We start from the raw sequence: 27,499 nt of genomic DNA on the forward strand, positions 1-27,499 counted from the left end.
TGTCATGGTTTCCTTGCTGCCTAGTACGCCTCGATATCCGACTTTTCAAGTTTGAGAGATGCGTTGGGTGCGGTTCTTCTCCCGAGAACACCGCATCGCATCATCCGCCGTGGTCTGAAACGCACGATCTAGTAACTCAGCGCGCGCAAAGCACTCAAAGAATGGGACCATATATGTACGCACTATTGGTCCAAGCTCAGACGAACGACTATATTCTCCCTTGAGGCTCATTGGTTCTGCTTCACTGTGGAGTCTGGTCGAGGACCTCACCAGTAAACGATCACTTGATACTATATCACACGACTTCGTTGTAGCAGAAATAGCGATGTCTTGATCATGCCTGCGTTCCTGAGACCCGACTGAGCCGGCCCATCCACACAGATATGAATCATATGATCAAACTGAACGTGGCTCACAAATTCAGAACAAGCATATTCGGTGGGAGAGCTCCGCGAGAGAGTAAATCTGATCTGTGCAAATAGAATTGCAACGAGCATCATCCTGGCGCACGGTCATGGAACGAGCGTGGCGACCGCGAACCTGCAACTCCGAGTCACAGAGTGCTGAGTCCCCACGCGTCGCGACCATGTGGTCGCGTCCTAGAGACGAGGGTTACGTCGTGAGTTTAAGTGCCCCCTAGATTCTATGAGACAGTTGCACAGTTGCGATGCGGCAGAGTATGTCCATAAGTAAATGACGGTCTTGAGTTGAGTGCTACCATGACCGCGATAGACGCGCAGACCGGTACGCGTGACCCCACGTGTGCGACGCGGTGGTACACGACCCATGTGACCGTGCCATGGCCGTTCTCGCCGACAACTCGAATGCTCTTCAAGAATACGAACACACTTCCCACGAAATACCACAAAAAGCCTACTCGTGTACGAGCCCGCTACAACTCGCAATGACGGACCTTGTCAGGCACATTCCGCCCGCGCACGCACTCTCTTGTGTGGTTCGACTCTAAGACAAGGCAAGAGCGGTTTCAAACTCGGGCATCGATCAAACCACCTGCGGATCAAATCCCTCCCGTTGACAAAGCCCATACATAATTATACGTGCTCGACAGGGAGGGCGACTCAACTACGCCTTATTGGCGGCGATACCTCCCCTCGCAGCTATGTTCGGTATCACGGCCTTGTCTACGGTGGTCTCCGCTCTCGCTACAACACTGGTTCAGTATGGCAGAGGTCTCGCGCCCGGAAAGACACCTGAATCACTGCATTGCTACCCTTTCCTACCTGACCTGTTCCAGGACACACCTGCATCGGCTGCACACCCGTTGATGCAAGAGGCCTCGGCGAAGGTGGATGCGTACTTGCGCGACCGCTTCCAGTCAGGCGCGGGCGACATAGAGAGCATCTCTGTGGCCGTAGTAACATCACAAGGGGCCATATACGAGAACAATCTAGGGAAGTTGAGGAACAACGGCTCAGATGTCGACCGTGCGTCCTCGCCACCCACTAGCAGCCATGCGATGTACCGGATGGCGAGCGTGTCCAAGCTATTTGAGGCTGTTGAAGCGCATGCCCTCAGGCAGAAAGGTGCTCTCTCGTGGTGAGCAGCTCAATCCACTCTGTAGATGCGTAGCATACCAACTAAGAACTTGGCTCGTCACCTAGGGATGATCCAGTGTCCAAATACCTACCCGACTTCACCTATCGCTTGGATGGATATTCACCTAGTAATGCCGGTCCGCCTCTGGAGGAAGAGCCAATTACTCTGCGCCACCTCGCTACCCATCTGTCTGGACTGGGTCACGACTGGCCTCCCGGTGATGTCTCTCAATGGCCTTCCTCAGTCGAAGGAGCTGGTGCTCCGCCAACAAACGGACTGCCATTTCCTACCATCGAAGCTGTCCTGGCTTCCGTCGCTGCCAACCGCTTGATATATCTCCCGGGTTTCTACCCCTCGTATTCCAACACTGCTACGGGTATGTTAGGCCCTGTGCTCGTCGCTGCAAATCGCGTTGCTTCGAGTGATCCTAGCAAAGAGCCGTCCCAGTATGCTGATCTCGTAAAGCGGGATGTGTTCGATCCTATGGGTCTTAATGGCAGCCATTTCCTGGCGACGGAGGAAAACAAGCATTTACTTGTCGTGCCTTCGTTTGAGTCTTCTCTTGCTGTAAGTCATTCGCGTCTTTGTGGCGATTAGACAGAGATTGTGCTCATGCCGTGACCAGGACTTCGACTTCTTGGACGCCATGAACGGTGCAGGAGGGCAATGGTGCTCACTTTCCGACGCAATCACCTTCACATCGACGTTACTCAATCCCCGTAACCCCAAGAGTGTCCTGACGCCGTACACGATGCGCAACTGGTTGCACGCGACACACTCTTTCGAAGAGGACGACTGGACAGAATCGGGTCTCATCTGGGAGATCATCAAAGCGACGGACTCGAATAACCGGTTACGTAGGGTTTACTGGAAACGTGAGTTATTGGACTTGTTCGAAGCACGTCGCCGGGCACTGAGCATCTAATGCACAGTCGGAGAGCTATACAACTACCACAGTGCCATCGCCATACACCCAGGGACGTCCTACGGCGTCGTAGTCTTCATGGCTGGGGCGTACATGGACGCCGCCGCAATCACCTACCACATCTTCGAGATCATGCAGCCGTACATCGACAGCGTGCTCGCGGAGCTCGCGACGGCCATGTATGTCGGTCGGTGGACGAGCCCAGATGGGATGAGCGCTGCGACAATCACAATAGATCGTGGGACACTCTTCGCAGAGGAATTCGTGCTGAACGGCACGAATGCGATGGATACGTTCAACGCATTCAACGGGCCTCCAGAGGTCGTGCAGGGCAAGCGCGGGAAGCGCTTCGCCCTGCGGCCGACTGGTCGGCGGGATGAACTGCGGTGCGTCATATTCGTGCCTAGTGTGTGTTTCTACTCAATGGAAACTCTCTTTGACACTGGTCTGTGCAGCCTGGACACAGGAACGCCGCCAGTGAATGGCCTGAAACACATGAGCTGCTATGCGTACTGGGTTGGCATCGACGACTGGGGCATGCACCATGGTGCCCCTACGAACCTCATCTACTTCACCGGCAGCGTGGAAGGGTGGGAGCAGGGGCGAGCTGAACAAAGGGTCCTCCACGTTCCGGCCATGGACGGTCTCACAATGCGTAGATCTGATTAGGTCGAACTAGGGGGCCCGAGTGAGCACTGGAGTACATGGGACCTACTTATGACGGGCTTACCGTTCCTAGTGCAGGTCCGCAGCAGTGGCTCTAAGCACTCATAGATGTTTCATACCGTCGCTCCGCAACTACCATGTTATGGCCCAGGGCGCAGTAGTGGAGATTGTGTACAAGAATGAATAAAGGGTATCACTGCCTCAGGGCTTCTACTCTGCTTAAGTTACAGGTTGACGTACAGTGCACTGAAAGACCGAGGATCTAAACAAGGGGTATACATAGTTCATGCTTCCGTGGGGGTTTGGTCGCCCTGTGGCGGCGACGGCTTCTCAATGTCGACGTCAGCTGCGCTCGTCGATTGCGCGGGGCCCGACGTCAGACGGTCTTCGCCAGCGCTACGCAGGTCACGGAGGAAGTCCTGCAGCTCGCGAACAGCTTTCGCGCACTCCTGCGGGAGTGCGGCGGAGGATTTGGTGTCCAGCGCGAACGGGCCGTACAGCCCGTCCGCGAGATCGCTCACGGTTTTCACAGTGATCTCCGTGAGGTGCTTGTAGAACGCCTGCTCGCCGCGCTCCGCCCGCAAACTGAGGAAGTCGGACAGCGCGGAGCAGATATCGAGCACATCGTCTTCGTAGCACTGTACGCTCAGCTGCTCGACGGGCGAGTCAGACAGTGTGCTGAGAGTATCGACGACGTTCTCCACGGGGAAGAGGGGCGTGAGGTGGATCTTCCGGAGGCGCTTGAGCGGCGTCTCGGCGTGCTGCGCGTACTGGAACGTCTGCGGCGTGAGGGCGGTGTTGAGCGCGAACTCGCCGACCGTGTGGCCGACATTGCCCATGATGCGTTCGGTGCACTCCCGGTTGAAGTCCGGCGAGGCGTGGTAGCAACTGCCGAGGTCGAGCACCTCGAGTGCGCATGCGACGGGCGCAGAGGACCATTGCGGGTCGCCCAAGTGGGTGTCGCGGATACGGAGCCTTTTGAGGGTGGGCAGACGGAGCAGAGAAGGTAGGCGAAGCTCCGAGCCAAGGAGCGGGTGGTCGGTGATGTCCTCATCGCCCGTTACGAGCGGAACGAAGGGGTACACGCCGACGAGTTCGGGGGCATGGAGAGCGGACCGAGTAATTCTGTCGAGAGACAGCTGCGAAAGGCTGGGTACGGACGCCGCAATGGCTACGACGAGGCGTTCGCTCCTAGAGACAAATACGGATGAGTGCTCCGCGCTTGTCGCAACAGAAGAAGGAAGGCGACTGACAATGGTGTCCGCTCCTCATCTCCGCAATGATTGATGGTGAGGCTGGTGAGGGATCTCAGGTGTCGGAATACAGGTATGATTGAGCGGTGCAGTGAGGCTGCCAGGTCGAGCGTCAGCTGTTCCACCTGGGAGCAGTGAGCAAGCAGCTCTGCCAGTGCGTCCGTGACGGGACGGCCATCGACAGATGGGGATGGGGCAGCCATCTGCCCAACAGTGTTCGTCGTGCATACGTGCAGTCGGCGGATGTACTGGTTGTGCGATTTGGGAACGGACGACAGATAGGTGTGCAACGCCCCGTAGTCGGGTATTTTCACATGCTGTGAACCGTATGGATATCAGCGCTCAGCGCCAGTGAGTGGCAGGAGCACGAGGAGGCATACCCTGAAAATAGACGGCACAGTATACGAGTAGGCCTCCCGGTTCACCAGCGAGAGGGATTTGACGTTGTGAAAATCAAGGAGATCGACGACGGACAGTTTCATTTCTACCGGGAGGGCATTCCAGGTCATGGTGGAGGCCATTGCTACAACACGGCTTGAGAAGTGGGAGGTTGAGGACGATGCAGGGCATGCAGGATGGAGAACAAGATGGCCGAGTGAGGCTGCTTATTATGTACGACGGAGGGAGCCACCACCCCGACGACTTCGGCTCGGAGAAGGCGTTTCTGATGGTCAGTGCAGCCTCCGAGATCGCGGAAAGGACAAGAAGCGCACATCAACACCTGCGTCTCGCTCGTCCCGGCGGCTCGTGTCACTTCTTTCCTCAACTCGCCACGCCACTCCTCCTTGTAGCCTGCTCCGATGTCGTGGGCACCCGACAAATCCGCGCTACTCTGCCCAACTGCTGATCCCATCTGCGCAATACGCGAATCACACCCAATATCTCTCAGGAAGCCACCATCACACTTGTATGTTGTATTGACGACGCTGCGTTGTCACTATCCGGTCGACACCGGAACCTCGCTCAAAAACATATGTCGCTGAAACACAAGCTCACTCAGCCTAGTATCAGCCTAGAGCTTTGCCGGAGCCTGCTGCCATGATGAGGTCTGTAGTAATTCGTCTCGACGCGTGGTGGCCATCCTAGACCGAGGCCTCGAGCTCGACGTTACTTCTGTAGGTTCTTACGCCACATAGATCCAATGCATCTACATATCTGGTTCCGTGAGGCTGCGGCATTTGCATTTCCTGTACGTCATCCCGGACTCAACTACATCTGAAATGGTTCGCGCTTATGGTGCATTCTAGCCTAGACAAAGGCACGGGATGAACTACGCCACATATGTCTGAATCAAGCCTCTACTAGTTCTCGGACACCCGCCCAACGCAATACACCCACTGTAGCGCCCTCGCGTCAGAAACGTTGGCGGCGACACTTGACTGGAAGGGTTCTTCTTACTCCTCTCCGACGCAGTGCGTTACATGATAACTCCGGGTTATTGGCAGATCCCCAGGTCCCTAGGCTTGACGAGCCGAGTACGCGTTCTCCTCGGATGGCCACTTCGAGTGCATCTGTTGCTCTCCGGCGATCGCGGTCACGAAGAAGCTGACCTCGGGTGTTCTTCGTTTGCATGCAGTGCCGCATCGGAGAGGCCTCTGAGGTGTTGCTGAGGTGGCTGTCCTCTTGCCCCGCAGTCGCATCATGTCCGAGAATCATACCGAGAATACCGTCCGAGGCACTGTTATGCAGAGTCCATGCGTCTCATCCCATTGTTCAAGTACCAGTCCTAATACCTTGAAGTAACACTGCGCAGCACGTTCGGTCAAGTCAAGCCTTCCGTGGTCGGTCTCATGCAGGAGCGACTTACGGGAGAAGCAAATCGGCCCATCTGCCAATGCATGGCCTCCACAACGTCCTCGCTCTGGCATCCGATCGACCAGGTCCCACACCCTCGTCGACAACAGTCGATTATGATCGGAACAATCAAATTATCATAACAGTGTCTGACGGCGAGCGCTATTCCGGACCCAACATACCCACCAACTGCACGTCCGACGTCGGAGCGTTGCACGAGGCTCTCTTCGGGCACTGGCATGCGAAACGTATACAAGCTTCGCGCAGTCCTCGGCATCCGCGTCTACGCACATGCAAGGGCCTGTACTCAGACGATCGTTTATGGTGGGCTTCGGATACACAGCCAACCTCGCTCCGCTTGCAGGATCTTATGCACCGCCGCTACCTGACGAAGGATGATCACGGACACAGCCATGGATACAGCAGTAACTCTGCGGATGCGCACGCACTGCTGCTGCTGGTCTCATCGGCGGACTCGGTGAGATGTCCGCGCGATGCTGCCCATGAACGAACGCTAACAGTTGCTCGAAGTCATTGACGTGCTTCATCAGACCACACCTCCACCAACTTTGTCCAATGGACGGGCGTCCATTTCTCCTGGCGTCAGGTTCGACGTGGAGAGCTATTGCTGTGCCGACTTGACAGGACGGTAGCCGCCTGCTCGCGGTGATGAGCAATCTCTAGCAAACGCGGAAGATACCTCTGGTCTTCAAGTCATAGTCGTAGGTGCATTTGGGCGTTTCGCCGTCGCCGTCGGTGTCGGAGTCTATCACCTACTATCGCAGGTACGTGTACATCTCGGTGACATACGTAGCATATCCTGGCAGGTGTTGAATGTGGCAGGTATTGAGTAATCCCGGCACGAGCGAGCCGGAGGAGGGAACTACCCCTGCCAGCGAGCTCGAGGTCGGTCCACTACAATTTCAACTTGATTAGGTGTAGCCAGCCGGGGCCAAAACATTCCTCTTCGTGGTCAACAATGGGGCACGGTGCTGTCGCCCTGATTTGACAGTGTCCATGGGAGTGGCCTCCGTTGCAGACTCAGAAACCCGACTGGGGCCTGAATGGATGGGTTTGTCATTCCCGAACCACAACTTGCAGCGATGTTCACAAGAGACATGAGTTCGCATCTCCGCTGCGACAAAGAGGCCAGCGGCGCGGTCCGGTGCACTGCATGCATGCCGTTCTCAGACGCGCAAAATTCCGAAATCAGCTCTTGCATTCATTTATACAGCGTTTGTACGTAGCGTGGCTTCATATATCAATACATGTCGAGGTAGCGCGTCGGAAAACGGGAGAAGAAACGCAGAAGCAGACAGGACAGGCATCGATCACAGTCCCCGTGTGTGTATGTCTCCAACCAGAACATGTATGTTGCTTGCGGCAAATGATGGCGAATTAAAGCATCTAGTATCGTAGGAACGCAGGGGCGTGCCGCAAGGGAATGTTCGTAAGTGGTTCGCTATCATGTCGGAAGCACGGACGCTGTGTGGTACTTGATCCTCTCGAAGACGCGGAAGAGGCTGATGACGAGGTTGAAGCAGTACATGATAAGGCCCACCCCGACCAGGCAGATGAGCGCGAGCTGGTTATCACAGATGTGATCCCCCTCTATGCCCAGCTGCCCAGTAAGGTCGGGCAGTGTTGCTCGAGGGAGTTCGTTGTACCAAGAAATGCTGGACAGTGAGGCGCAAGGAATCAAAGATGTGAAGAAGTTGTCGAAGGTGAGCGCGAGCGCCGCGGACCACGCGCAGATGAAGACAACCTCGATGAGGGTGTAGGCCAGCTTGCTGGAGGTGTGCCACAGCCCTACTGGACGTCCGAAGTATTCGGTGTAGATGGCCACCATAACGTGAACGAGCGTCAAGCTCGCGAAGATAATGACAAGGGTTCTATCGCCTGCGCGTTAGAATGTGATCCCAGTGTCAAAAAAAGAACATACGGAGACGAGCCGACAGCGCCCATGATACCGCTTCGCTTCTCCAGATGACGAATGCGAATGGCTATAGCCAAAGCTGCTGCCGTGAAGGCGATGTTGATGAAGCGGAAAAGCTTGGCCCGACGTCAGTCGAGCCAACAAACAATGACAGAAAAAGATCGTACCAGAGGAACATATGGGTTGTACAACATGTAAGCTCTGATCCTCTTCCGCCTCCTGGCCCAGTTTCCCAATTTTTCTTTCTCGCTATCATGCTCGTCCACAGGTGACAAACGCTGTACCTCTTCGCCCGAACGGTTACTTCGGATTGTGAAGTCCAGCGGACGTGCGCTCCATGGACTGTCCCAACCAGGTGTCGCATTCTGCGCAATGGTGTAAGGTGTGGTCGGAGGAGGAGGTATGTCAACGTGCAGAGGGTCGGCAGGGATTGTGTCGTCTGGTTGTTCCTGCTCTTGTCCGTGCAGGCCGCTCGGGGCATTCGCCTGCGGGATCGCCGGGCTCCCCTGTTGGGAGCGACTCAACCAAGGAATAGACAGCGACCTTTCCCATTCACGTAGTGGTCGGCTACGCGCGGGCGATGTTGGCTGTCCAGTCAGTGGGGTCGACTGGGACGGTGATGTTGGTCGATGTCGCGTGAAGGCCCACCAACGAGACGGACCGGGGTCGTCGGGAATGGAGGATTGGTAGGAGAATACGTCTGAGAGGCGTGAGTCTGTTGGACGTTGTACATTCTCTCGTGACGCTGCAGGCCGGGGATCGTCCTCTGTGGGCGAGGGTGGCTCATCTCGCGCCCAGGCTGATGGGGTCAGACGACACGACTCAGCAAACAACCTCCGCACGACAGAAGATAGGTACGAACGAGGAGCGGTGACAACAGTTCTGATAGTAGACGGCGCGGCACGAGAGCTTCGGACGCTATGGGACTTTGCGAAACTGGCCACAGAGGGTGTTGACGCTGTGGGCTGCGGCTCGCCGTCAGACAGCATCTGCAGCCCAAAACCTAGGAAAAAGGGGCGAGGGGTATAAGGCGTAAGGAGCGGGCGCTGATCCTGCCGCTGCTGGGCAGCGAGTGAGCGACCGTCGGTGGACGGCGGACAGGAGGCGGTAGGAGGAGTTAAAGGACACTGGCCCTCGCCTCACACCAGCTGCCGCCCGGCCGAACAACCGCCCATCACTCTCCCCCGTTCCATTATGGACGACCTCGACGCTATTCCCTCAATTTCCTCTGGCGCAGTCGGCTCCCGCTTTGTCACTCAGAATGACATCGACACCGCAAAGGCGCGCCGCGACGAGCAGTGGAAGGCCGCATATGCAAGGTACCAGCCCCCGCCGTTGCACTGCTCGTTTGATCTCATGCAGCTCTTAGGCTCGGGCAGGAGCCTCCACCGCCCCCAGCAGAAGATGCATTCGACGGGCGTAGTCTGGCTGAGGTACCGCAGTCACTTTGCTATACATTCAGCGAGGTTCTTACGCAGCACTCCAGAAACTGGCTGCCAATAGAGTAAGCAACGGCGCGCCGCGCTGATGGGTTGGTTCTTACGCGCTTCAGGCAGCCAAACAAGAAGAGTGGGAGGAGCGCAATAAACTAGGCATGTCGTATCTGTCGTTGAGTTTGCGGTTCACTGACCTCGAGGGGCAGGTAACCAGTTCCGCGCATTGGAAGAAGATGAGGTACTCTTCCTCGATTCTGTGCTTGAGAAGCAACGCGAGGAGGAGCGCCTCCGTGAAGAGATGGACGGGAAGGAGCTGAAGAGCTTCAGAGAGTGCGTCTCGAGCTGTGCGACTGCGTTCATATTTTGACCATCAATACAGAGCTGTTGCTGCGCGAGAGACTGCCGCAAGCAAGCCCGCGGTAGGGGTCGCGTCAACTTCATCTCCCCCACAGCCTGCACCAGTCAAGAGTAAGGCACCGGCGCCGGCAGCCAAGAAAGACCTCAAGAAGTCTCTCAAAGGTGTACTCGTCAAGAAGAAATCAAAGCCAGCTGCATCTTCGCCGCTCGAGACAGATGGTGGTCTGAAGACGAACTCGGACGCTCAGTCACAAACCAAACGTAAAGAAAGCGAAACATCGCCTCCCAAGGACGACGCTGAGCGCGACCCTAAACGCAGGAGGGTATCCGAATCGAAAGGCTAATCCGCTCTTTCCTTCTGTCATTCGTGGGCCCCACCTGTATAGTAGGCATGTTGACGCGTTAATTGACCATGCAAGCATTGTGCGTCAGAAATCTTGACATCCGCTCGACATCCGCATCAGTGAAATACAAACCGCATACATGGCAGGCCGAAACTAGGTATACAGGTAGATACTCTGCTATGGTCTCCTCGACACAGGACTAGGAGTCCATCGAATACGGTTCAAGTCCTTCTCTTTCTTAGCACTACTGCCCTCCCACCCAGCCATCCTCCCCATAGCCTCGGCCCTCCTAGCGGCTGCCGTTCCCATCGTTGATCTATCCAGCAACCTTTTCGCAGCTGGTGTTAATCCGCCAGCAGCTTCAACTCTGCGCGGCGTCCACGAAGGCGGCGGCATGGCGCTCTTCCGCGCACTCGAACTCGCCGATGTCCGCGAGATTCCCGGAACATTGAGCAGACCTGCCTTTGCCCGCAAGCTCTTGGCTGCGTTTGATGACAGCTTATGTGAGATGCGCTCGCGGGCACTCGGCGCTGTTATGTGGAACGGTGTGCTCGGGGGAGGCATGCCGGACGAGGCTTCCGCAGGGTCGTCCGACTGGGACAGGATACGCGGGGTGGCGGTCAATGTCCCCCAAGTCATGAGCTGTTTCACGGCGGCCGGGCCAAGTTCCGAGGGCGTAGGCGATGGTACTGAAGGGACGAGTGGAAAGTTGTCACCAGTTGGCGACTTCGGCCGGTCTGTACAACACAGCAATCAGTAATGTGTGACACCGTTGGCGCAGCGCAACTCTTACATGGTGTGCCGGCGATGGCCGCGTCTATACGAGACTGCGTAGGACTTGCAGGCGCGGACATTGATCGTGAAGGTGTGTCGTCTTGCTCCGGGAGACGGGTGTTACCATGTTTGATGGCCTTCGGTTCGCCCTTTACTTCCACAGGTGCCTTAGCGGCGGGGGCGTGGTACGGAGACACATCCGCGTCTGGAGAGAACATGAGTGCGTTCCGCGTCTGCGACAGAATAGGTCAGACTCTCGCAAGTAGCAAGCCTGTTGATTGTGCACACCTTGAACTTCCAAGCATCTACCCCTGCTGGTCGCGTGTCCTTCTTCGGAGCCATGACGTCCACTACCTTTTCCTCTTCCTCGCCTCCTTTCTCTTTGACGGCTACCTCTTTGCCCTTCTCCCTGACGGTCACCTCAGCCCCCTTCTCCTGTGCATTGTCCTTCGCTTCATCCATAGACCCGTCGGTGAGCAGCCCGGCAGGCGTAGGTGCCTCTATGCGGAACTTCTCCCGGACACCAGTCGCCACAGGGCCCTCAATCAGCAGCCTTTCCCTGCCCTCCAGCATCTTCCCCCGCTGTTCCTCCACCCTCTTCTGCGCCTCCCATGCCCACGACCACCGCTCCCTCCGCTGCCTGTTCTCGTCATCCAGAATATGCGTAAAGCTCGAGTTATCTTCCGACGTGTACTTCGCTTGGAATGTGTCCAGGCTCATGTCTGTGTCGTACCGCACTCGTTTCGCTGGTGGTTCGTCCCGGGGCGTGCGTAGAGGTGTCTCCGAGGGCCCCGCCCGGTATGGAGTCTGCGAAGGTGTCTCCCATGGCCGACTGCGGTAGCTCATAGGAGTAGACAATCCCTCCATTCGACGGACAGACGCCTGTATGAGTTGTGGGTCTTTCGACCGCAGAGCATCCAGGTAATCGTTTGTTGTCTCGAGATGGACAAGAGACGGGAAGAAGTCGCGGGCAATGATATGAGAGAGAGCTTCCGTGTATTCGTCTTCATCTAGAACCAACTGTCTGTTCAGGGAGCGCTCTGACTGTGCGCTGGAGGAAGGTGTGGGTGTCGACATAGCGGGTTGCAGAGTGGGCGATCCTGAGTGTGCAAGTCGAAGTGGCTGTGGGCGCTTGGACGCGTCCACATCCTGCGTGACGCCATGGGCGCCTACATATGTATCTTGGATCTCGAACTATGCTCGAACTGGAGTGACTCGCTTAGTCTCGCTCACACCCTCCATCACACCATGTCCACAATAAATAGTTGGATTCTTCTCCAATGAAAGCTACAGGAAACGGAATGAAGGAAGGTACGCTTTACACAACATTAGTACGGTTGCTATAACTCAGATGCACAGGGTGGCGCTAAAGGAATGAACAAGGTCGGGTTGAAGCTCTACTTATATAATAATCAGGCCGGCCGGGATATCATCATAAGTCATGGGATATAGGGAGCATGGATGTACAGCCGCAAGAGCGGACACAAACTGCGACTGCATCGTAAATCGTCAGTTCATTATGCTTGTGGAAGATAGAAAGACTGGAGGGGGCCGAAATTAGCGCAGAAGAATGGCACAAGGAACTCGGGAGTATAGACACAGACAGCAACTTCCACTATCCACCTTTCTTCCCATACAGAGCCGTGGTGCTCCCAGACCTCGCTCGTGAGAGGTCTCGAACAGTCAGCATCTCGTCTCCTGAGGCCTCGCCCACACTCCTCCGTCCGGCCGAGTGAGTCGTTGGTTTCCCGATTCGACTCTGCGACATTGAGTTGGCGATGGAAGACTTCGGCATCGGGCGCGTTGTGATGTTCGCAGGAGGGGATGTAGCTATAGGGGACGATCTGGCGGGAGCTCCCAGAGAAGACCGCTTCAATTGGTATGGCCCTGAGCCCAGTCCTGTCGAGAGCTTCAGCCCATGCCCGGGACCTCCGTATGTTGGTAAGGGAAGATAAGTAGGGGTTGTCGGGCGTGAGGAAGGTGTGGGGATCGAACTAGCCGTGCTCGTAGTAGCGTTGGTGCTGATACTGCTCCGTCCCTCCGACACTGTTGACTGCGGCCGGCGAATACCAGTATGCATCGTGCTCTGTGAAAGCGCACTCGGGGCCCTAGGTATACCGGTCGGCGATGGTGAGTCGTGAGGTGTTGCAGGAAGTGGTCGGAAGGCGGAAGGTGCTGAAGGGCTCGACGCGCGCTTCCGCTCCTTGTCCTTATCCTTCGCAGGAGACGGGGAGTCGTCCATGATGAGGACCCATCCCGAAGAGTCACCTCCAGACGCACGCTTGCGATCCCTTTCGGAATCTATGCTCAATCGACGCGGTTTGGACGGCGATAGTCTTTCGTCGTTGCTCATTGATCGCGTAGACGATGTCGAGGGCGCAGGCGAGACAGACACGAACGAAGGTCCCGCCTTCGGTGGCGGAGGTGGCGGCATCCCTGTGGTTCGACTGATTGTACTGCCCATGCGCAACCTGGGAACGCGAGTGTGGATCTTCTGTTCCAGCACCTTGACGCGAGCCCTCATCTCCGACACCATTTGCACGCCCTTGCTCCTTGACGTTGTCCCAGGAACACCACTGCTGGTGCTTGTAGAGCTGAAACTCGACACATTGCGGCTGGCGGTCGGTCTCGGGACGGGCGTACGGGGGGGTAGACGTGACGGCGTAGATAATGACGGCACAGTGCTCGAGCGAGCCATGGAGGGCGAGGAGCTGGTCGGTGGCGTCGCCAGACGCGACACTTTGTAAGTAGACCTGTGAAGCAGCGGTGATGGAGTGTAGCCGGGGATGGTAGGTGATCTGATGGGTCGAGGTGTTGCGTATTTCGGAGTCTCCTTGGTCTCCCTAGCTGAGGTCTCGGAGTCCGGTGAGAGGTCTGCTAAGCAGAGGTCTGAGGGTGCCGCGACGCTAAGGAGGTTGTCGTCTGAGATGGAAGAGGGTGCGGTAGATGTAACAGACCGTGCGGATGACTCGGTGTCTGTCATTGTAGGAGGGCGCGATTGTGCAGCGGCGAGCTGGTCCTTCATGATGTTGATCTCCTCGTTCGCATCTACAAGCGGCATAAGGTAACAAAACGCAATGCCACTAGCAGGCGCATGAGCGACACACCTCGGAGCTCGTCCTTCAGCCGTTGACATTCCTCCTCTACATTAGCCTTGTCCATAAGCTCGTGTTCGAGTAGGATCTTCTCCTCCAGGACCCGCCCATACTTGCTTTCAACATCGGCAAGACTTGATGAAATGGCTCGTTCATTCCGTTCCAAGTCGTCATTACCCATCTCCAATTCGCGGAGTTGGACTTTGATCTTCTGATGCTCCCCACGCAATGTGTCGAGTTCGCGCTGCAACGACGTCGTTGTCATGTTGTGGGTCGTTTGCAGCGACATGAATTTGGACTGAATCATGCCTTTCAGCGAGACGCATATAAGCACCCCCCATGCAGATGCTGACCTTCCACTCGTCTCTCTCATGCTCGGCTCTGGCTACCTTGACCTTGAGATCCTGCTGCGCTTTCTCGGTCCGCTCCAGCTCTCTCTCCAACTCCTCCTCCAACTCCTTGCTGGAACCATGGAAGTCATCGAGCTCCGCGCGGGTTTCTGCCAGCATATCCGCGACCTCCATGTACTTCGCCTTCCAGTCGGTGGAGGAGGCATAACTACCATGCACAATTAGCGAAGCGACCGCGGATGACAGCAGGAACCGTTTACTTGATTGTGTTGTCGTCAAGCGAGGCCATAGTCCTGTTCCTGTTCAGTACATCACTCGCTTGAAGGACCGCAGTCATGTCACAGAGTAGAGTACAAAGCGAGGGCCAGCACCGGTGCCAGAGCCTGAGCGGAGAGGCGACGATAGGATGACAGAGGCGCCCAGAGTGGGAGGTTCAGTTGTCGAGCTGCCACGCGGTCACCGGCCGTTCGCCGTTTTAGGTAGGTCCAGTAGTTGGCACTAGTACTTGCTCCTCCCACTCTGCGTTGCGCAACGAACAGTGTACATTCTGTCTCTCAACTAGCTTTAACTTTCGTTCCACGTACGCTGTTGGGTCACAATATTCTGTACGTGTTGCTAATAGCACCTCATTGTGCAGAATCACGCGCTATGGCCATAGTGACGTCGACGTACCGCTTTATTAAATTCTACTGATCTCGAGTCCACTGGCGAGAGAACTTGCGAAGTCTTAATATCGACGAGACAGCTCCCGTCAGCCTCGCGCTCCTTCGATGGAAGCATTTGCCGTTGGTGTCGCGTCTCGTAGAGCAGTATTCTCGTTCTTGATCTCCGCAATGCCACCTTCGATTCCTGAGGCTTCAAGGTCCACCCACATTGATACTCGCTGGAGGAGACTACTACTAGGGACATGGGTGCTACAAAAACATCGATACAAGCGTATGATACATGCTGCTCAGAGGACAAGATGGCATGTCTGCAACTGCTGATGTGACTAAGTCTACAGACCCTCTGGTTTAGCGCACTTGCGTTTTTCGATCCTCCCTGTCCGTGGACACCGCATTTCCTGCCACGAGACGGGCTCCATGGTTGCACCTACTCGCAAGATGAACTAAAAAGGACTGATCGAAAGGCAATAATTCGTACCTGATTCACTAGTCGCGAAGATAACGCCTAGATCATTGCGAGCAGTCGTCACATAGTAGCTACGTGCATCACCCAATGATATCTGCAAACAGCTCAACGTATGCGCTTGTTGATCGAGTAAGGATGTCTACTCACGACAAGCCCTTTCACGACATCGCCGCCCCGGAAGCAGTCAGCAATCTTCACCCTATCCTTTTCGGTTGCCCTGACGTCTTGTACACGGATCACTCCTGTGAATTCTTCGCCTGGAGGCAAGGGTACACCATCAACGACGGATATAGAGAGTGTGGCTTGCTGGGGCGAAAGCCGCGTTATTGAACCGAGCACGATAGAGTTCGAAGAGGGTGCATGCGGTCGTGTACGCGATATTGACAAAGTCTGCACCCCAGAGCGCGGTCAAATAGATGAGACCATCGCACACATATTATTCAAGGCAGCCAGAGATGAGAAGAGAGGGGAGACCAACAGATCCTTCGTAGCCCGGGATGCCAACGAGGCTTGCTCTGATATTGCCATCCCTAGAATAGATGCCGCTCCCGAGCTGTGGGACGGGGCCGCGGGGGAGAGGAATAGGCTGACCAGGGAGAACGAGATCGGACGACATGAATGCGGGCCGTGGGGGGGAAAATGAGAAATGCTGCGAGATGAGAGTCGTGCGTGCGCGTCTGTACCGCGCGACCCCGAGACTTGCCGATCGTGCGGCCTCCGTTGCGGCTCGCCAGCGCATTTGTGCCTGTTTGCACGCTCGTCTTCGTAAACACTCTCACTGTCCCTTTCCTACCGTACCCTCCTCCGTCGTCGAGGACACTGACCGCCATGGCTTCCAGCATTGCCCGCAGCATTCTCACCAGGCGTACGTGCAGCATTGTCTCGTTGGCTTGGGTTGAACGACGTCACTCACTTCCGAGCCAGGCCTGCACGTCTCTGCACGGCGAAATGCCCTGTCAAAATTCACTATGCCTGCCATGAGTCCGACGATGACGGAGGGCGGTATCGCGTCTTGGAAGAAGAAGGAGGGCGAGACCTTCTCCGCGGGCGATGTCATTTTGGAAATCGTGCGTACACGCTGTAACGCTGTGTCTGGCGGGCTTGACTGTTCGCTCGTCACAGGAAACGGACAAGGCTACCATCGACGTGGAGGCCCAGGATGAGGGTGTGATGGCAAAGATCATTGTATGTCTCCTTGGATCTAGTGTATTGTATGCTGCTAAGTGTTCCATCCCTGCTCTCAGGCCCAGGACGGTGCGAAGAACATCCCGATCGGAGCAACCATTGCCATCGTGGCTGAAGAGGGCGACGACCTTTCCGGTGCTGACAAGCTGGCTTCCGAGGCTGCGTCCGAAACGCCTGCTCCGAAGGAGGAGAAGGCTCCGGAGCCTCCCAAGCCCGAGCCAACTCCCAAGTCCTCCGAGCCTGCACCCAAGGCTGAGACAAAACCCGACATCCCCAAGGGCGACCGTATCTTTGCATCACCCATTGCGAAGAAGATTGCCCTCGAGCGCGGAATCCCTCTCGCAAAAGTCAAGGGCTCGGGCCCCGAGGGTCGTATTATCCGGGAGGATGTCGAGAAGTACCAACCCTCTGCAACCGCCGGTGCTGCTGCACCGACGACGTCTTTCCCCTCGCCTACTGCCCCTCTGCCGGACTACGTCGACACGCCGATCACCAACATGCGCCGCACGATTGGTACCCGTCTCACGCAGTCGAAGCAGGAGATCCCGCACTACTACTTGACGCTTGACATCAACATGGACAAGGTCCTGAAGCTGCGGGAAGTCTTCAACAAGACGCTGGGTGAGAAGGATAAGGCGGCTAAGCTGAGTGTGAACGACTTCGTGCTCAAGGGGGTCGCATGTGCACTTGCCGACGTCCCGGAGGCCAACTCGGCATGGATGGGCGAGGTTATCAGACAGTATGACTGTCCTTTCTCACTGCTGTGTTCTCTGCTGATTCATGTCCTCGGGAAATCAGGTACAAGAAGGCTGACATCTCGGTTGCTGTTGCTACTCCCACCGGCCTCATTACTCCCATCATCAAGGATGTCGGTGCGAAGGGCCTTGCCTCCATCTCGTCAGAAGGCAAGACTCTGGCGAAGAAGGCGCGTGATGGCAAGCTTCAGCCTCAGGAGTACCAGGTATGTTCATCACGTTGACCCATGCAGGACACCCTCTGACATATATAACTCGTAGGGCGGTACCTTCACCGTCTCCAACCTGGGCATGTTCGGCATCAGCCACTTCACGGCTATCATCAACCCGCCACAATCATGTATCCTTGCTGTCGGCGCAACGCAAGCGACGCTGGTGCCCGCACCAGAGGAGGAGCGCGGGTTCAAGGTGGCGAACATCATGAAGGTCACGCTCAGCGCGGACCACCGGACTGTTGACGGCGCTGTCGGTGCACGGTGGTTGTCCGCATTCAAGGGTTACCTCGAGAACCCGCTGACGTTCATGCTCTGAGGAAGGCGTGAATTGGATAAAACACTTGTCGTGACGACGTCCCCATAGACTGCTATCGCTACTACGCTTAGTGCCGGTATATAATGTTTCTCTGATTCCTGGCCAACCAGTGGGGTTATATTGGGCTATTCTACTGTTGCTATGGCCATGCTATGATCATTTTATGAGGTGTTGGCCTGGGGAGGACGAAGAACGCATTGACTCCGGGTTGGCGCGGGGTCGTGACGGATCTGGGATCTCGATGCGACGCGTCTGTGGCTGAAGCGCGCTGACGACCGAAACCTTACGTGTCGCAAGACAGAGTTGTTCCCATCCCCACTGCACCCGCGCGCGGTCTCTACCCCCTACATGCTCCTCAAGAGTCGCGTCGCTAGACATGGAGGCCGCGATATTCGAAGCTGAGGCCCGAAACCTTCAGGCGGAGATTTTAAGGAAAGTTACGGCGGAGAATGTCCGCCTACTGAAGACAGTAAGTTGAATTGATGACGCGACCTGACTGAGCAGTGAGCGGTGCACTGAGTACTTCGTTAGATGAGAGAATGGATACGCAGGGCTAAGGCAGCAGAGCAGCAGGTGTCGTCGCTGCGCATGCCCGGGAACGCTGCTGCCGAAGAACATGCAGCGCTGAAAACACAACTCGTCGAGGCGCAGGCGCAAGTGTACGCGCTGCATGGCGAAGTAGACGCAGAGAAAGAGAAGGTGCGCCTCTCAAGAATCTCGTGCTCTTTATACTACATGCAAGGTCTGTGAAAACAGCGTGTTGTCGCGGAAGAAGCGACAGAACAGCTGCTCTCACAGCATACCGCTCTATCAGCAGACAATGCCAAGCTCAAAGAAGAGGTGATGCGCAGGGGAGAGGACCTATCGGTGCAAGACTTGGCTCTAGTCATAGAGGTAATTCATGCGCAATTCCATTCTGACTCAGACTTGACAACCCCCTAGCGCAACGAGCTCCAGAACACGGTAGCTACCCTGCGCGCGGGGCTCGAAGGCAAAGAAAGCGAGGTCCGTGAACTCAGCGAAACGGTCCGAGCACTTCAGGCGGACATCGAAAAGGTCATTAGTTGCTGTGGCAGGTGTGAGATGCGGTGTTGACGCGTGGGTCCGGTATGGTTGTAGGCGCAGAATGCACTGACAGCAGAGACGCGGTCGTCCACCCAGTCGCAGCTCGACGCGGTGGGCCAGGAGATGGCGTATGAGGCTATGCTGCAGGAGCGTAGTACGCTCCGCGGACAGGTGGGTTGCGGAGGGCGAGCGTTGCGGAACACGCGGTTGACGGTGTTCGCTATTGGGTAGCTGGCTGTGGCCCAGAAAGAAACCGACGATTTGAAGGCGAAGGTTGCATTGCTAGAGGCAGCGGTAAGCCGCGGTACCAGGTTCTTGCCTTGGGTGTCAGCTACTGATCTGATTGCGTTTTCGTAGGTACAATCGGGCACAGTTGCTGCCCTGCAGCGCTCAGGTGCGGAGGTGAGTAACGCATTTCAGGTCACTCCAATGTTGCTGATCGCAGCTCAGCGTCCACAGGCTTCTGCGAGCAGAACTGTGGCTTCGTAAGTCTCGTCCTCTAGCGTAACTTCCATCTCGGACAATATTGGAGCTAACTTACCGATAGGCAGCCCGCGAAGAAGAAACGCGCCGGGAAGAAAGATGGGGGACCTGTGGACTTCGCCAACTATGCGTCTCCAATTCCTCCAACTCGACAGGCTATACTTGCCAGTTACCCCGAAATCGACCCTGCCCTGCCACCCGAGCTAGCGGGCTACGTCTCGTTCACCAAGACCGAACTCTCCCAGCTCCTCGGCGGGAGTACCCAAGGTCTCTTCGTCCGGTACGCCCCACCCTCACCGTCGCGCGCGAAGCGCATACTAACCTCTTTCCCCTGCCCAGTGTGACCAAGAGCGCGCGGCCGCTCGCCGTGAAGTACGACATCGGCGAGTTCCTCTGCCCGAACCTCAACCAGAACTCGTGGCTGCCCACCAAGCCCGGCGCGCACGGGTACATGCAGGTCGGCCTGGGCGACCGCGACCGCGTGCGCTTCGAGGACGCCGAGGTCCGGCCGGTGTTCGTCGGTGCGGCGAGCCAGTTCAGGTACTTCGGGACGTACGAGCTGAAGAGGGTCGAGAGGCTCACGGCGGAGGAGTGGCTGACCCTCCCCGAGAAGGTAGTCTCGCTCGCGCGCTGGCGTCGTTCGTGCTGACCGTCCCGTGCCCGCCAGTCGCAATACGAGTACTCCGAGACGACGAGGGACAAGGAGAAAGAGCACAGGAACAGGAACCCCGAGGACATCCTCCAGGACTACCGCGCCGGCACGCTGCGCGCGCCCTGCGTGCTCCTCAAGTGCATCGGCTTCGACACCGAGTTCTACCGCGAGCTCGTCGACGCCGCGCACACGTACAACGCCGCGTTCGGCATGGTGAATGCGCCCGCACCCGCGCCGTCTGCTTCTCAGGCACCGTCTGCTTCGCCTGCTCCTGCGCCGGTCGCGAAGAGGGGGAAGAAGCGCCCGGCGGAGAATAGGTTCCATGTCGAGGGTATTGAAGACGAGGAGGAAGGCGGGCAGGCGCAAGCACAGGAGGGCCCTTCGTCGCCGAAGCGACGTCGGACGCCCATGGGCCCGCCAGCGAGTAATGGCGCGCGAACATCGATGAGACGATCGGGGAGGCTCTCGACGAAGCCGCAGCCGAACGGCTCCAAGACGGTCGATGCAGACGAAGACGAGGACGGGGTGTCCTCTGATTCTAGTACGGAGTATAATGGTGAGGATGGGGATGTCTGAGTCGTGTTACTGACGGGATCTTTGCTGTGCTGTGAGTCGTTCTGTGCTTGGTCCTCAATTCCGGAATTTGACTGACCACGATGTTCGCGTAGATCGTTTGCTATCGTGTTTGTGACATAGCTGTTATCTTTCTTGGGTTCCTTGTCGCTCTGCTTTCGATCTCGCGCTGTATATAGTATACATTCCTCCTATTATCCGGTTCACTTCTTAGCTGCTGTACGCGAGTACGGCTTGCCTACAGTCTACTTCGGAGCGGAAAAGAGCTTCTGCGCGCCCTCGGCTTTCTCGAGCTTGCCCTTCTCGAACGCCTCCCACTGCTGCGCCGACTTGCCGACGGGTATCTCGACGTCTCCACGCTGGAGACCCTCCATGGCTTCCTTCGTGAACTCGTCGAGCGGCATCCACAACTTGGACAAGGCCGGGGTCGTGCCTTGGTCTGTAAAGTCGCGCTTAGTATCATGTACAGCGAAGAGTGGAGCCATACGAACGATCGTGCAACTCCGATTCCACCAGTCTGTGGGTGCGATGTCAGTATGGTCCTGTGAGGATAAGCAAGCATAAGATGGCATACGGTGGGAAGATCTCCATGACCTTGACCTTGGTAGACTTGAGCTGCGTGTGGAGGGACAGCGTGAAACTGTGGAGAGCCGCCTTGGTAGCGCAGTAGTTCGGTACCCAAGGGCCGGGAACGATGGCGAGCCCGGAAGTGACAGTGATCATGAGGGACGGCCGGCCTTGTTCCTAAGCATCCAACATCAGTCTACCGTCAGAGGCCATGGAGAGACCAATGAACTCACACTGAGCTTCAGGAAGTGAGGGAGGAAGAAGGTCGCCATGCGGATGATCGAAGTGTAGTTTGTGTTCAGTTCCTCCTCAAGCGCTGTCTCAGGCCATGAACATTGGATTGCAAGTTGGTTCAATGCGACGAGTGCTCACTATCCAGGTTGATGCTCTCCGGCTTCTTGAAGTCGAACAAGTGCTGAATACCAGACACGAAGAGGACGGCATCAAGCTGAACGAATATGCAGTTCTTCAGCGCATATACTCGCACGTGGCGACATTACCCACGTCGGGGTACTTCTGGTACACATCCTGCACGGCACTCTTGAGCGCGTCGCGGCTCGCGTTCACGTCGAACTTGACCGTCTGGATTCTCTCGCCCTGCTTCGCCAAATCGTCCAGCCTCTCCTGCCGCCTCCCGGCGGCGATGACGGTCGGCTTCGACGGGAGACCATGGATGGCGAGGGCGAGAGCGCGGCCGAGGCCGGCGGTCGCGCCAATGACAAGGACAGACCTGCAGTCAGAGATGGTGGCGGGGTTGGACATGGGGGATGGGCTGAGGCTGTAGCCCGTGCGGCGCGGGCTATATAGAGAGATCTGATAGCGGGGGCGCGGTGGGTCCCCTGCGAGCCAGGCAGACTGCTCTGCCACTGGGACATTTGTCAGTGGGGAGAGCACGATGACGCACATCCTCCGCCGATCGTGTACTATTCCTACAGGCGCCCATCCTCCGCGCGACGGCGACGGCGACGGCGGGTGGCTTGCCAATCCGCATTTGGCTGCGCGATCGTACCGCGGCCACAGCTCTCTGCCACCGCCACCACACCCTCCTCCCACATCCTGCTCCGAGCAGACGACATGAACATCATAGTACGTACTGGCTTCGTGCGACGGGATCGGCACTCAGTATGGGAACGTAGGAAACACTGTTTGGGCGGACAGTCACCCCCGCCGAGCGGCTGCGGCAACACCAGCGCGCCCTCGCGAAGGCCCAGCGCGAGCTCGACAGGGAGAGGACGAAGCTCGAGCAGCAGGAGAAGAAGCTCATCATGGACATCAAGAAGAGCGCGAAGGCGGGGCAGATGGTGCGCGCTGTCGCGTCGTGCATGCTGAGCATCCTCATTCACTGCGCAACCTAGAATGCGTGCAAGGTCATGGCGAAGGACCTCGTACGGACCCGGCGATACGTCCAGAAGTTCTACCAGATGCGGACACAGCTGCAGGCCGTCGGGCTCCGGATACAGACACTCAGGAGCAACCAGCAGATGGCGGACGCGATGCGCGGCGCGACTCGTGTACGTTCTCTGCGTCGCTCTGTTAGGATCGTTCCCGTGGCTCGGGACCACCTCTCATCATCATACTCAATATCAGGCAATGGGCATGATGAATCGCGGCCTGAACCTCCCGCAAATACAACGGATCATGAACGAGTTTGAGCGAGAGAGCGCGACGATGGACATGAAGGAAGAGATGATGTCCGACGCGGTCGACGACGTCATGGACGACGAACTCGAGGACGAGGAGGCAGAGGGCGACACGATCCTCAAGCAGGTGCTCGACGAGATCGGTGTCGACCTCTCGCAGCAGGTGCGTCCCCTTTCCGCTCCACCTCGCCATTCAACGCTGACTTCGTGCGCAGCTCACGGACGCGCCGTCTGGACTCGCGGTCTCTTCGTCGCTTACGGAGCCAAGGCAAGCTGTGGTACTGGGCGATTCAGGAGGACCGTCGCATCATGGTTCTGGAGACGACAGCGGGGCAGGCGGTGGCGGCGCCGGTGGGATGTCGGATGAGGATGCCTTGCAAGCTCGGCTTGATGCTCTGCGGAGAGGCTGATCTTACTGTTCATGAACCTCCCGCCACCGTGTTGCCCTGGTTGTCTTGTACTAGATACTGCTATTCGACTAGCTACGCTTGCATACGAGTACTCCGACTCCTCGATGCCAGCTGCGATTCCATCTAATCTTATCTCGAAACATGAGTGAGATCCTTGATCGAGATGAGCCTGGTGGCGGGCGATTCAAAGCAGCAGCGACTCGGAGAACCCTCAAGTCCCCTCCGTTCGGCCCAACTTTCCGCTTTGCTCCTCAACACGACAAACATGGCAGACCCAACATCCCACCCAACATCGACTCCCGAAGCCGTCCTGCAAGATGCAGACGAACTCGAAGCGGCACAAGACGAAGAGGCCCGCGTCCAGGTAAGCCGTCCTTCCCCGCACACGCGCTGACCCACCCACCGAACGACCGTAGAAATGCCTACGCGACGCGGATGAGCTGAAGCAGGACGGGAACGAGCACTTCCGCGCGAAGCGGTGGAGTGAGGCGTTGGCGGCGTACCGCGCGGGCTTGGGCCGTCTGCCGAAGAGGCGGCCGCTGGAGACGGAGAGGGGTGAGGAAAGGGAGGCGGTTGATGGGGATGATGGAGACGAACGTAGCGGAGATGGCGATAGCGGGGAGGATAAGGAGGCTAAGGGGAAGGGGAAGGCAGAGGAGGTAGAGGAGAAGGCGGACGAGCCTGTACAGCCGCCGTCTATCGAGGCTGAGCTGGAGTGTGCGCGTGCGAGAGCGATCATGAACGCGAATATTGGAGCGTGCTACGTGAAGCTTGTGAGTAGTGCATTGGCCTCAAATACTCGCCTGGTTGCTTAACATCCTGTGTAGGAGGAGTGGAAGGACGCCGTGTCTACATGTTCGGAAGGTTCGTGTGTATGTTCCGCCAAACGTTGGTGTATGCTGAGATGGCGTTGGCAGCCCTCAAGGATGACCCAAATTACATGAAAGCTTTGCAACGACGAGCATTGGCGAACGAGAGGATCGGGAGCTGGTCCTCATTATCCTCAGCACAAGAGGGTAGGTCGTCACCTTCATTCGGATCCTTGCCGCACAAATGCTCACGCGTGTGCATACAGACTACAACACCCTCCTAACGATCCTTCCATCTGACTCGCCTCAACGAGTAGCCATCAACCGGGCCCTTGCGTCGCTCAAGCCTCGAGTAGAAGCAGCGCAGAAAGCAGAGACCGCCGAGATGCTTGACAAGCTCAAAGGATTGGGAAACAACATCCTCGGTGCGTGAATACGTGCGGCTCACGATGCGGCACTTGACACTGCGTTATAGGGCGGTTTGGCATGTCGACGGACAACTTCCAGTTCACTCCAAACGGAGAAGGCGGATACTCGATGAACTTTGTCCGGTAGTGGTGAATGGACCTAAAAGACCAAGCACGAGGTGAAACTTGCAGGGTGTTACAGTATTGCACACGACGGACAGATCACGGAGTATTATGACACGGCACTGTACCTCTAGTCTATATAATCAAAGTTATTGCGGAAGACAGTTATCCTCGACAGAGGCCAAACCTGCACCATCATCAGAGAGGACTCAGTACAATGCCTGTTCCACTCACCCTAGCAACTAGCTTCCCTTTTATGAGCGCCATCGAGACCGGTCCATACACTCTCGAGTCCCTCGACATCGCAGCGTTGTCTCCGCTCAGCCAAACGTGGTTCCTCGGTATGATGACGTGCTCTGTCGACGGTGCGAGCTCGCCCGTGGGGTCCACGCAAATGATGTCCCCGGGCAGACCGACGACGCGCTTGCAGACGATGCGGCTCGGGTCGAGCGGGGAGAGGTAGGTGACGAGGTCGCCCCGCTGGACATTCTGAGGCTTGATCATCTTGTTCTCGAGCACCCATTCGCCGCTGACGCTCATGGTGGGCAGCATAGACGGGCCGTCCACCTATAGGTCCCGGAACAGTTTGGTACGTGACGCGGATTTGGAAAGAGTGTGCTCACCATATTGATCCACCCGACGTGGTTTGCGAATAGGTGTGCCACGCATACCGCGTTTACCACCTATCTAGTCGTGAGCAAGGCGTAGACGAAGGCACTTCTGTACGGACGTGCAGGGTTGCGAGCGCGGAGGACTTGGCCACCCGCGTCGCCAAGTTGAGAACCTCATCCGGATTGTCTCGTATGCGACGGGCAAATGTGCGTGCAGCATTAGCAAGGCGTGAGCCAGACATTGACCATCACTGCCCAGGGGGGGGGGTCTTGGACGGAGAGACTCGAGGCGCATGCAGGTGCGCGCAGACACTGCTCGGCGTGGCACGCGCCTCGGACCGCGCTCAGTGATCGAAGATCGCAATCTTCAGATTTGCTTTCGCGCTCCTCAGACTTGGCTTCAGCAGACCTTGCACCCGACCGCCACCATGTCCTCCTTCAAGCGACGAACGACCACAAAACAAGCCCCCACACCCGTCGGAGCGCGTATATCGCCCGGCGCAACATCGAGCTTCATCACGTCGACAGGCATCCCGTCGCTGGATGACATCCTTGGCGGCGGCCTGCCACTGTCGTGTTCTATGCTCACCCTCGCACCAGATGCGCACTCCGCGTATGGCGAGCTCGTACAAAAGTACTTCGTTGCTCAGGGCCTCGCGTGCGGACAGAAAGTCTGTATCGTTGACGAGGGTGTCGACGGGTTCCTCTCCGAGTGCATGTGGACTCCCGGCGCCGCGTCCAACCCCGTTCCCGCACCAGCAGCGGACGACGAAGACGAGGCGAAAGCCAGCGGAGAGGACGCGAAGATCAAGATTGCATGGCGCTACGAGCAGATGAAGCAGTTCCAGACCACGGTGCCTGCCCAGAACCAGTATGTTGTGAGTTCTTCTTGCATTCGTCGGGCGATGAGTGAATGATCTCGACGCAAGGTCAAGCGAAGACTATTGTCGCGTCTTTGACTTGACGTGTCGCATACCGGAGGACATCCTCAAGAGCGCGAAGAGCTCCGGCCAGCTCATGTCTGCGCCCGTCCAGTCTGAGGAGGACTCCAGGCCAGGAAGCTCTGTTCTGAGTGCACTGGAGAAGATATTGGCAGAGCATGACCAGCGGGAGGGCCCATCCGTTCCAGTTCGGATCTGTGTTCCCTGTCTTGGGTCGGCTGAGTGGGGAGATTTCACCCAGCAGGTACGCCATGTGTCCTCAGGATTAGTCGTAGAACTCACGTTGGTACGAACTAGGACATATGTTATTTCTTGCTGTGGATGCGGAACTTGCTGCGGCGCCACCCAACTGCCTGCGCCTCAATATCTCTCCCTCCACATCTCTGTGCAGACTCGTGGGGCGGACCTGGCTGGGTGCAGAAACTCGGCTGGCTGGTCGATGCTTCCATCACACTCGCAGCGTTTACCGGTACGTCATACACCATATATGCCCCCGTATCCTTATTCTGACACGCCATTTCCTCTCACACAGCCGATCCATCCCTCACAGCTATGTTCCCCTCGCACCATGGCATGGTCCACATCCACTCCCTTCCCGCGCCGACCACCCTCCTCTCACCGAGCGACAAATTCTCGACCCTGCGCGGGCTCTCCTCGAGCGGCGAGAACAACCTCGCGTTCAAGTGTATGCGCAAGCGGATGGTGTTTGAGACGCTGCACCTCGACCTCGAGGGCGGAGTTGGCGATCGTAGGACCACGCCTTCGAGCAGCGCGAGTGCGCTCAATGAGGCGGCCACATCAGTTCATGCTGCGGGTTTGAGACCGGGGGACATCGCTGCTGCTGCATCCGGCGGTGCTGGTGCCGCGATTGTGGTTGAGCTGGAGCAGGTGAAGACCACTGTACCACAGGCCGGTCAGAGCGACAAGCTGGAGACAGAGACCCCTCCGGCCACTGTCAAGAAGTTGAAAGCAAAGAAGAAAGTTGGCTTTGTATCCGATAGGCCGGACCTGTATGATTTCTGAGACAGTGACTTGCTGTATAGTGTGAATGATCCAGCTGTACATTGCTCGATGCTACACGACATCGCATAAGATAGAAGAATGGAATATCTGCGTCCGCGAGCGGACG

The 27,499-nt window shown here is 57.0% G+C and overlaps 14 protein-coding genes across 14 annotated transcripts; 7 read left to right on the forward strand and 7 right to left on the reverse strand.

Annotated features, from left to right (window-relative positions):
* The first annotated feature begins 1,014 nt into the window (after positions 1–1,014).
* Positions 1,015–3,292, forward strand: C8Q71DRAFT_584715 (beta-lactamase/transpeptidase-like protein). The gene is made up of 5 exons (XM_047919526.1): positions 1,015–1,557; positions 1,623–2,124; positions 2,183–2,432; positions 2,490–2,868; positions 2,938–3,292. Exons 1-5 carry the CDS (start codon positions 1,121–1,123, stop codon positions 3,149–3,151), a joined length of 1,782 nt encoding a protein of 593 aa, XP_047779250.1. The 5' UTR covers positions 1,015–1,120; the 3' UTR covers positions 3,152–3,292.
* Positions 3,293–3,319: 27 nt separating this feature from the next.
* On the reverse strand, positions 3,320–5,061 carry C8Q71DRAFT_584743 (uncharacterized protein). The gene is made up of 3 exons (XM_047919527.1): positions 4,782–5,061; positions 4,402–4,718; positions 3,320–4,339 (listed from the first exon to the last, which is right to left on the reverse strand). The coding sequence occupies exons 1-3, from the start codon at positions 4,920–4,922 to the stop codon at positions 3,433–3,435; spliced, it is 1,365 nt and encodes a 454-aa protein (XP_047779251.1). The 5' UTR covers positions 4,923–5,061; the 3' UTR covers positions 3,320–3,432.
* A 2,477-nt stretch (positions 5,062–7,538) lies between these two features.
* Positions 7,539–9,284, reverse strand: C8Q71DRAFT_584840 (uncharacterized protein). Its single transcript, XM_047919529.1, has 4 exons — positions 8,994–9,284; positions 8,299–8,930; positions 8,138–8,247; positions 7,539–8,087 (listed from the first exon to the last, which is right to left on the reverse strand). The coding sequence occupies exons 1-4, from the start codon at positions 9,118–9,120 to the stop codon at positions 7,661–7,663; spliced, it is 1,296 nt and encodes a 431-aa protein (XP_047779252.1). The 5' UTR covers positions 9,121–9,284; the 3' UTR covers positions 7,539–7,660.
* A 1-nt stretch (position 9,285) lies between these two features.
* C8Q71DRAFT_584812 (N-terminal domain of NEFA-interacting nuclear protein NIP30-domain-containing protein) lies at positions 9,286–10,357 on the forward strand. The gene is made up of 6 exons (XM_047919528.1): positions 9,286–9,450; positions 9,501–9,564; positions 9,618–9,635; positions 9,684–9,723; positions 9,774–9,897; positions 9,947–10,357. Exons 1-6 carry the CDS (start codon positions 9,326–9,328, stop codon positions 10,266–10,268), a joined length of 693 nt encoding a protein of 230 aa, XP_047779253.1. The 5' UTR covers positions 9,286–9,325; the 3' UTR covers positions 10,269–10,357.
* On the reverse strand, positions 10,312–12,181 carry C8Q71DRAFT_809056 (nuclear protein DGCR14). Its single transcript, XM_047926030.1, has 3 exons — positions 11,331–12,181; positions 11,062–11,275; positions 10,312–11,005 (listed from the first exon to the last, which is right to left on the reverse strand). Exons 1-3 carry the CDS (start codon positions 12,117–12,119, stop codon positions 10,446–10,448), a joined length of 1,563 nt encoding a protein of 520 aa, XP_047779254.1. The 5' UTR covers positions 12,120–12,181; the 3' UTR covers positions 10,312–10,445.
* Positions 12,182–12,295: 114 nt separating this feature from the next.
* On the reverse strand, positions 12,296–15,017 carry C8Q71DRAFT_756756 (uncharacterized protein). Its single transcript, XM_047923622.1, has 4 exons — positions 14,748–15,017; positions 14,491–14,695; positions 14,150–14,435; positions 12,296–14,090 (listed from the first exon to the last, which is right to left on the reverse strand). The coding sequence occupies exons 1-4, from the start codon at positions 14,822–14,824 to the stop codon at positions 12,658–12,660; spliced, it is 2,001 nt and encodes a 666-aa protein (XP_047779255.1). The 5' UTR covers positions 14,825–15,017; the 3' UTR covers positions 12,296–12,657.
* Positions 15,018–15,343: 326 nt separating this feature from the next.
* On the reverse strand, positions 15,344–16,304 carry C8Q71DRAFT_756760 (uncharacterized protein). Its single transcript, XM_047923623.1, has 4 exons — positions 16,097–16,304; positions 15,766–16,008; positions 15,631–15,712; positions 15,344–15,579 (listed from the first exon to the last, which is right to left on the reverse strand). Exons 1-4 carry the CDS (start codon positions 16,232–16,234, stop codon positions 15,485–15,487), a joined length of 558 nt encoding a protein of 185 aa, XP_047779256.1. The 5' UTR covers positions 16,235–16,304; the 3' UTR covers positions 15,344–15,484.
* Positions 16,294–18,314, forward strand: C8Q71DRAFT_756766 (dihydrolipoamide acetyltransferase). Its single transcript, XM_047923624.1, has 6 exons — positions 16,294–16,483; positions 16,543–16,685; positions 16,741–16,803; positions 16,863–17,542; positions 17,602–17,764; positions 17,820–18,314. Exons 1-6 carry the CDS (start codon positions 16,447–16,449, stop codon positions 18,087–18,089), a joined length of 1,356 nt encoding a protein of 451 aa, XP_047779257.1. The 5' UTR covers positions 16,294–16,446; the 3' UTR covers positions 18,090–18,314.
* A 151-nt stretch (positions 18,315–18,465) lies between these two features.
* On the forward strand, positions 18,466–20,286 carry C8Q71DRAFT_723430 (uncharacterized protein; the record flags this gene model as incomplete). The annotated part of the gene is made up of 10 exons (XM_047921583.1): positions 18,466–18,558; positions 18,621–18,788; positions 18,846–18,983; positions 19,032–19,094; positions 19,209–19,325; positions 19,386–19,448; positions 19,512–19,556; positions 19,614–19,639; positions 19,702–19,917; positions 19,977–20,286. The coding sequence occupies 10 exons, from the start codon at positions 18,466–18,468 to the stop codon at positions 20,284–20,286; spliced, it is 1,239 nt and encodes a 412-aa protein (XP_047779258.1).
* A 743-nt stretch (positions 20,287–21,029) lies between these two features.
* On the reverse strand, positions 21,030–22,346 carry C8Q71DRAFT_756768 (uncharacterized protein). The gene is made up of 6 exons (XM_047923625.1): positions 21,934–22,346; positions 21,802–21,877; positions 21,663–21,745; positions 21,437–21,606; positions 21,354–21,379; positions 21,030–21,301 (listed from the first exon to the last, which is right to left on the reverse strand). Exons 1-6 carry the CDS (start codon positions 22,333–22,335, stop codon positions 21,108–21,110), a joined length of 951 nt encoding a protein of 316 aa, XP_047779259.1. The 5' UTR covers positions 22,336–22,346; the 3' UTR covers positions 21,030–21,107.
* Positions 22,347–23,677, forward strand: C8Q71DRAFT_756771 (Snf7-domain-containing protein). Its single transcript, XM_047923626.1, has 5 exons — positions 22,347–22,515; positions 22,566–22,730; positions 22,785–22,940; positions 23,017–23,232; positions 23,285–23,677. The coding sequence occupies exons 1-5, from the start codon at positions 22,504–22,506 to the stop codon at positions 23,477–23,479; spliced, it is 744 nt and encodes a 247-aa protein (XP_047779260.1). The 5' UTR covers positions 22,347–22,503; the 3' UTR covers positions 23,480–23,677.
* Positions 23,678–23,744: 67 nt separating this feature from the next.
* Positions 23,745–24,843, forward strand: C8Q71DRAFT_857412 (TPR-like protein; the record flags this gene model as incomplete). The annotated part of the gene is made up of 6 exons (XM_047927407.1): positions 23,745–23,843; positions 23,896–24,252; positions 24,307–24,343; positions 24,397–24,495; positions 24,555–24,713; positions 24,764–24,843. The coding sequence occupies 6 exons, from the start codon at positions 23,745–23,747 to the stop codon at positions 24,841–24,843; spliced, it is 831 nt and encodes a 276-aa protein (XP_047779261.1).
* On the reverse strand, positions 24,552–25,671 carry C8Q71DRAFT_899765 (peptidase S24/S26A/S26B/S26C; the record flags this gene model as incomplete). The annotated part of the gene is made up of 4 exons (XM_047928791.1): positions 24,552–25,005; positions 25,053–25,385; positions 25,442–25,501; positions 25,549–25,671. 4 exons carry the CDS (start codon positions 25,669–25,671, stop codon positions 24,949–24,951), a joined length of 573 nt encoding a protein of 190 aa, XP_047779262.1. The 3' UTR covers positions 24,552–24,948.
* Positions 25,672–25,857: 186 nt separating this feature from the next.
* C8Q71DRAFT_706841 (PAXNEB-domain-containing protein) lies at positions 25,858–27,393 on the forward strand (the record flags this gene model as incomplete). The annotated part of the gene is made up of 4 exons (XM_047920527.1): positions 25,858–26,300; positions 26,359–26,614; positions 26,668–26,839; positions 26,903–27,393. 4 exons carry the CDS (start codon positions 25,858–25,860, stop codon positions 27,391–27,393), a joined length of 1,362 nt encoding a protein of 453 aa, XP_047779263.1.
* Between the last annotated feature and the right edge of the window lie 106 nt (positions 27,394–27,499).

This window comes from Rhodofomes roseus (assembly GCF_022264815.1).
Source record: "Rhodofomes roseus strain CIRM-BRFM 1785 chromosome Unknown C8Q71scaffold_9, whole genome shotgun sequence".
NCBI classification, from domain to species: Eukaryota; Fungi; Basidiomycota; class Agaricomycetes; order Polyporales; family Fomitopsidaceae; genus Rhodofomes; species Rhodofomes roseus.

What these genes read in the sequence shown, in the direction of transcription:
- C8Q71DRAFT_756768 (XM_047923625.1), bottom strand. Translation starts at nt 22,335, where the DNA reads ATGTGCGTCATCGTGCTCTCCCCACTGACAAATGTCCCAGTGGCAGAG. An exon ending in TGTACCAGAAGTACCCCGAC is followed by an intron (nt 21,878 to 21,933) that starts GTGGGTAATGTC and finishes ATATTCGTTCAG; the next exon opens with CTTGATGCCGTCCTCTTCGT. An exon ending in GTCATGGAGATCTTCCCACC is followed by an intron (nt 21,380 to 21,436) that starts GTATGCCATCTT and finishes TCGCACCCACAG; the next exon opens with ACTGGTGGAATCGGAGTTGC.
- C8Q71DRAFT_756760 (XM_047923623.1), bottom strand. Translation starts at nt 16,234, where the DNA reads ATGTCGTCCGATCTCGTTCTCCCTGGTCAGCCTATTCCTCTCCCCCGC. An exon ending in TCCCGGGCTACGAAGGATCT is followed by an intron (nt 16,009 to 16,096) that starts GTTGGTCTCCCC and finishes TCTGGGGTGCAG; the next exon opens with ACTTTGTCAATATCGCGTAC. An exon ending in CTTCGCGACTAGTGAATCAG is followed by an intron (nt 15,580 to 15,630) that starts GTACGAATTATT and finishes TCTTGCGAGTAG; the next exon opens with GTGCAACCATGGAGCCCGTC.
- C8Q71DRAFT_809056 (XM_047926030.1), bottom strand. Translation starts at nt 12,119, where the DNA reads ATGTCGACACCCACACCTTCCTCCAGCGCACAGTCAGAGCGCTCCCTG. An exon ending in TAGATGCTTGGAAGTTCAAG is followed by an intron (nt 11,276 to 11,330) that starts GTGTGCACAATC and finishes ATTCTGTCGCAG; the next exon opens with ACGCGGAACGCACTCATGTT. An exon ending in GGCCATCGCCGGCACACCAT is followed by an intron (nt 11,006 to 11,061) that starts GTAAGAGTTGCG and finishes TGTGTTGTACAG; the next exon opens with ACCGGCCGAAGTCGCCAACT.
- C8Q71DRAFT_584840 (XM_047919529.1), bottom strand. Translation starts at nt 9,120, where the DNA reads ATGCTGTCTGACGGCGAGCCGCAGCCCACAGCGTCAACACCCTCTGTG. An exon ending in ACAACCCATATGTTCCTCTG is followed by an intron (nt 8,248 to 8,298) that starts GTACGATCTTTT and finishes CGTCGGGCCAAG; the next exon opens with CTTTTCCGCTTCATCAACAT. An exon ending in GGCGCTGTCGGCTCGTCTCC is followed by an intron (nt 8,088 to 8,137) that starts GTATGTTCTTTT and finishes CGCAGGCGATAG; the next exon opens with AACCCTTGTCATTATCTTCG.
- C8Q71DRAFT_756771 (XM_047923626.1), top strand. An exon ending in GCGCGAAGGCGGGGCAGATG is followed by an intron (nt 22,731 to 22,784) that starts GTGCGCGCTGTC and finishes TGCGCAACCTAG; the next exon opens with AATGCGTGCAAGGTCATGGC. An exon ending in GTGTCGACCTCTCGCAGCAG is followed by an intron (nt 23,233 to 23,284) that starts GTGCGTCCCCTT and finishes CTTCGTGCGCAG; the next exon opens with CTCACGGACGCGCCGTCTGG.
- C8Q71DRAFT_584743 (XM_047919527.1), bottom strand. Translation starts at nt 4,922, where the DNA reads ATGGCCTCCACCATGACCTGGAATGCCCTCCCGGTAGAAATGAAACTG. An exon ending in CTGTGCCGTCTATTTTCAGG is followed by an intron (nt 4,719 to 4,781) that starts GTATGCCTCCTC and finishes TACGGTTCACAG; the next exon opens with CATGTGAAAATACCCGACTA. An exon ending in GATGAGGAGCGGACACCATT is followed by an intron (nt 4,340 to 4,401) that starts GTCAGTCGCCTT and finishes ATTTGTCTCTAG; the next exon opens with GAGCGAACGCCTCGTCGTAG.
- C8Q71DRAFT_584812 (XM_047919528.1), top strand. Translation starts at nt 9,326, where the DNA reads ATGGACGACCTCGACGCTATTCCCTCAATTTCCTCTGGCGCAGTCGGC. An exon ending in TGGAAGGCCGCATATGCAAG is followed by an intron (nt 9,451 to 9,500) that starts GTACCAGCCCCC and finishes TGCAGCTCTTAG; the next exon opens with GCTCGGGCAGGAGCCTCCAC. An exon ending in GGAGGAGCGCAATAAACTAG is followed by an intron (nt 9,724 to 9,773) that starts GCATGTCGTATC and finishes CTCGAGGGGCAG; the next exon opens with GTAACCAGTTCCGCGCATTG.
- C8Q71DRAFT_756756 (XM_047923622.1), bottom strand. Translation starts at nt 14,824, where the DNA reads ATGACTGCGGTCCTTCAAGCGAGTGATGTACTGAACAGGAACAGGACT. An exon ending in ATGAGAGAGACGAGTGGAAG is followed by an intron (nt 14,436 to 14,490) that starts GTCAGCATCTGC and finishes GGCATGATTCAG; the next exon opens with TCCAAATTCATGTCGCTGCA. An exon ending in GCTGAAGGACGAGCTCCGAG is followed by an intron (nt 14,091 to 14,149) that starts GTGTGTCGCTCA and finishes TGCCGCTTGTAG; the next exon opens with ATGCGAACGAGGAGATCAAC.
- C8Q71DRAFT_584715 (XM_047919526.1), top strand. Translation starts at nt 1,121, where the DNA reads ATGTTCGGTATCACGGCCTTGTCTACGGTGGTCTCCGCTCTCGCTACA. An exon ending in CAGAAAGGTGCTCTCTCGTG is followed by an intron (nt 1,558 to 1,622) that starts GTGAGCAGCTCA and finishes CTCGTCACCTAG; the next exon opens with GGATGATCCAGTGTCCAAAT. An exon ending in ACGTAGGGTTTACTGGAAAC is followed by an intron (nt 2,433 to 2,489) that starts GTGAGTTATTGG and finishes TCTAATGCACAG; the next exon opens with TCGGAGAGCTATACAACTAC.
- C8Q71DRAFT_756766 (XM_047923624.1), top strand. Translation starts at nt 16,447, where the DNA reads ATGGCTTCCAGCATTGCCCGCAGCATTCTCACCAGGC. An exon ending in GCGATGTCATTTTGGAAATC is followed by an intron (nt 16,686 to 16,740) that starts GTGCGTACACGC and finishes CGCTCGTCACAG; the next exon opens with GAAACGGACAAGGCTACCAT. An exon ending in GTGTGATGGCAAAGATCATT is followed by an intron (nt 16,804 to 16,862) that starts GTATGTCTCCTT and finishes CCCTGCTCTCAG; the next exon opens with GCCCAGGACGGTGCGAAGAA.